We start from the raw sequence: 1,346 nt of genomic DNA, 5'->3' as shown, positions 1-1,346 counted from the left end.
GGGCTCACTGCAGGCTGTCAGCCTAGCCAAAATTCAGCTCCCCGGGCGCCCAAACCAGAGGCTGCCAGTTACATGTTAACATCTGAAAATACATGGAATATTTTTATCTTCAAAAAATGAAGGCATGGAAAAGGGCTCAAAGCCTCTTTGCTGACAGAGCAGAAAAGACTAGATGTCTAACTCATTAGCCTCTATCACTTTGGTTTCCCCCACCCACTTTGTGCCCCCACAGTCAGGAACTGCTGTGTAGTATGCAATGGCTTTTTTCCCACCTTCCTCGCCACAACTGGCCTGTGGTCAGCCCTCTCTTTGGCTGGCAAGAACTAGGGATAAAGGTGAAGTACAGGGCATAGATGGCTTCCTTCTCTCCTCCCATGGACATACAAGTAGCTCCGTGGACTCAAGACAGCTCCATAGCGGGGACATATGAAGCAGCCTAGCTGACAAGTCCTACCTCCAAAGGGATATAGCATCCTACCACAGTCTCTCTCTGTGCCCACATGAGCTTCTTGCTCTCAGTACAAGAAGGTGGTTGCATCCTGTCCCCATGGAGCCTGGGCTGGGCTGGGGTGGATGCATTTTCAAAGCAGAGGAAACGCCAGTATTCTTGCAACCAGACGGTCTGAGCCCGAAGTATGTGAGACAGGTGATCTATCTGGTGTCTGTGAGATGAGAAGAAAGCTTACCTGGTTGGTCATAGGATGCCCATGCTAGGTTTTCTCCACATTTTCCATTAGCAGACTCAGAGCTGTGCTTGAGGACCCTCGTGGTGGCCAGTTCTTCTGCATACCTAGAGAAGGAATCCACACATTGAGTCACAGACCACAGCCACAGCGAGCAGAGAAGAGGAATAGATGGGGATGCAAGGAAGGAATTTTGCTGGAAGATGATGGTTAAAGCCAAGTTACTCAGCTGTAAAGCCATGGCTGCTTTAAGCTTACATAGACCAAAGGAGTCAGGCAAAGGGAAGGCCTAGAGGCCTTGTCCCTGCCCATGGCAGGGGGGTTGGAACTGGATGATCTTTAAGGTCCCTTCCAACCCAAACCATACTATGGTTCTATGGTTCTTTGTTGTTCATGAGCACCAGTGTCACTGCTGAGAAGGGCCTAGAAGAAATCAAAAGGCAGATCTAACCCCACCATGTTCTGCCCAGCACCTGGACATCCACTGGCCATCCTCAGCTGCAGCTCCTGGGGAAAGTGAAGCGCCCTACAGGTGTTGCCTCCTGACATGGCTAGGTCCCTTGTGAGAGTAACTTAAATGTTTGCTGCGAGACAGAGAAAAGTGGGGATTCTTTCTTGAAACAAAGGGTTAACAGCCGAAAAAGGACACAGCACATTAAACAG

The 1,346-nt window shown here is 49.8% G+C and overlaps 1 protein-coding gene across 1 annotated transcript in view; it reads right to left on the bottom strand.

Moving 5' to 3' along the window:
* GLIPR2 (GLI pathogenesis-related 2) overlaps positions 1–790 on the bottom strand; it is a gene marked incomplete at its 5' end in the record, with an annotated part of 9,379 nt that extends 8,589 nt beyond the window's left edge. Inside the window, one exon of the mRNA XM_010158897.1 lies at positions 687–790. Within this exon, the coding sequence (XP_010157199.1) occupies positions 687–790 (104 nt within the window). The remainder of the gene's footprint in view (positions 1–686) is intronic.
* Positions 791–1,346: the final 556 nt, after the last annotated feature.

The sequence above is a fragment of the Eurypyga helias genome, unplaced genomic scaffold, assembly GCF_000690775.1.
Source record: "Eurypyga helias isolate BGI_N326 unplaced genomic scaffold, ASM69077v1 scaffold17539, whole genome shotgun sequence".
Taxonomy (NCBI): Eukaryota; Metazoa; Chordata; class Aves; order Eurypygiformes; family Eurypygidae; genus Eurypyga; species Eurypyga helias.
Note: the sequence above shows the minus strand (reverse complement) of the source record. Positions and strands in the feature narration are given on the sequence as shown.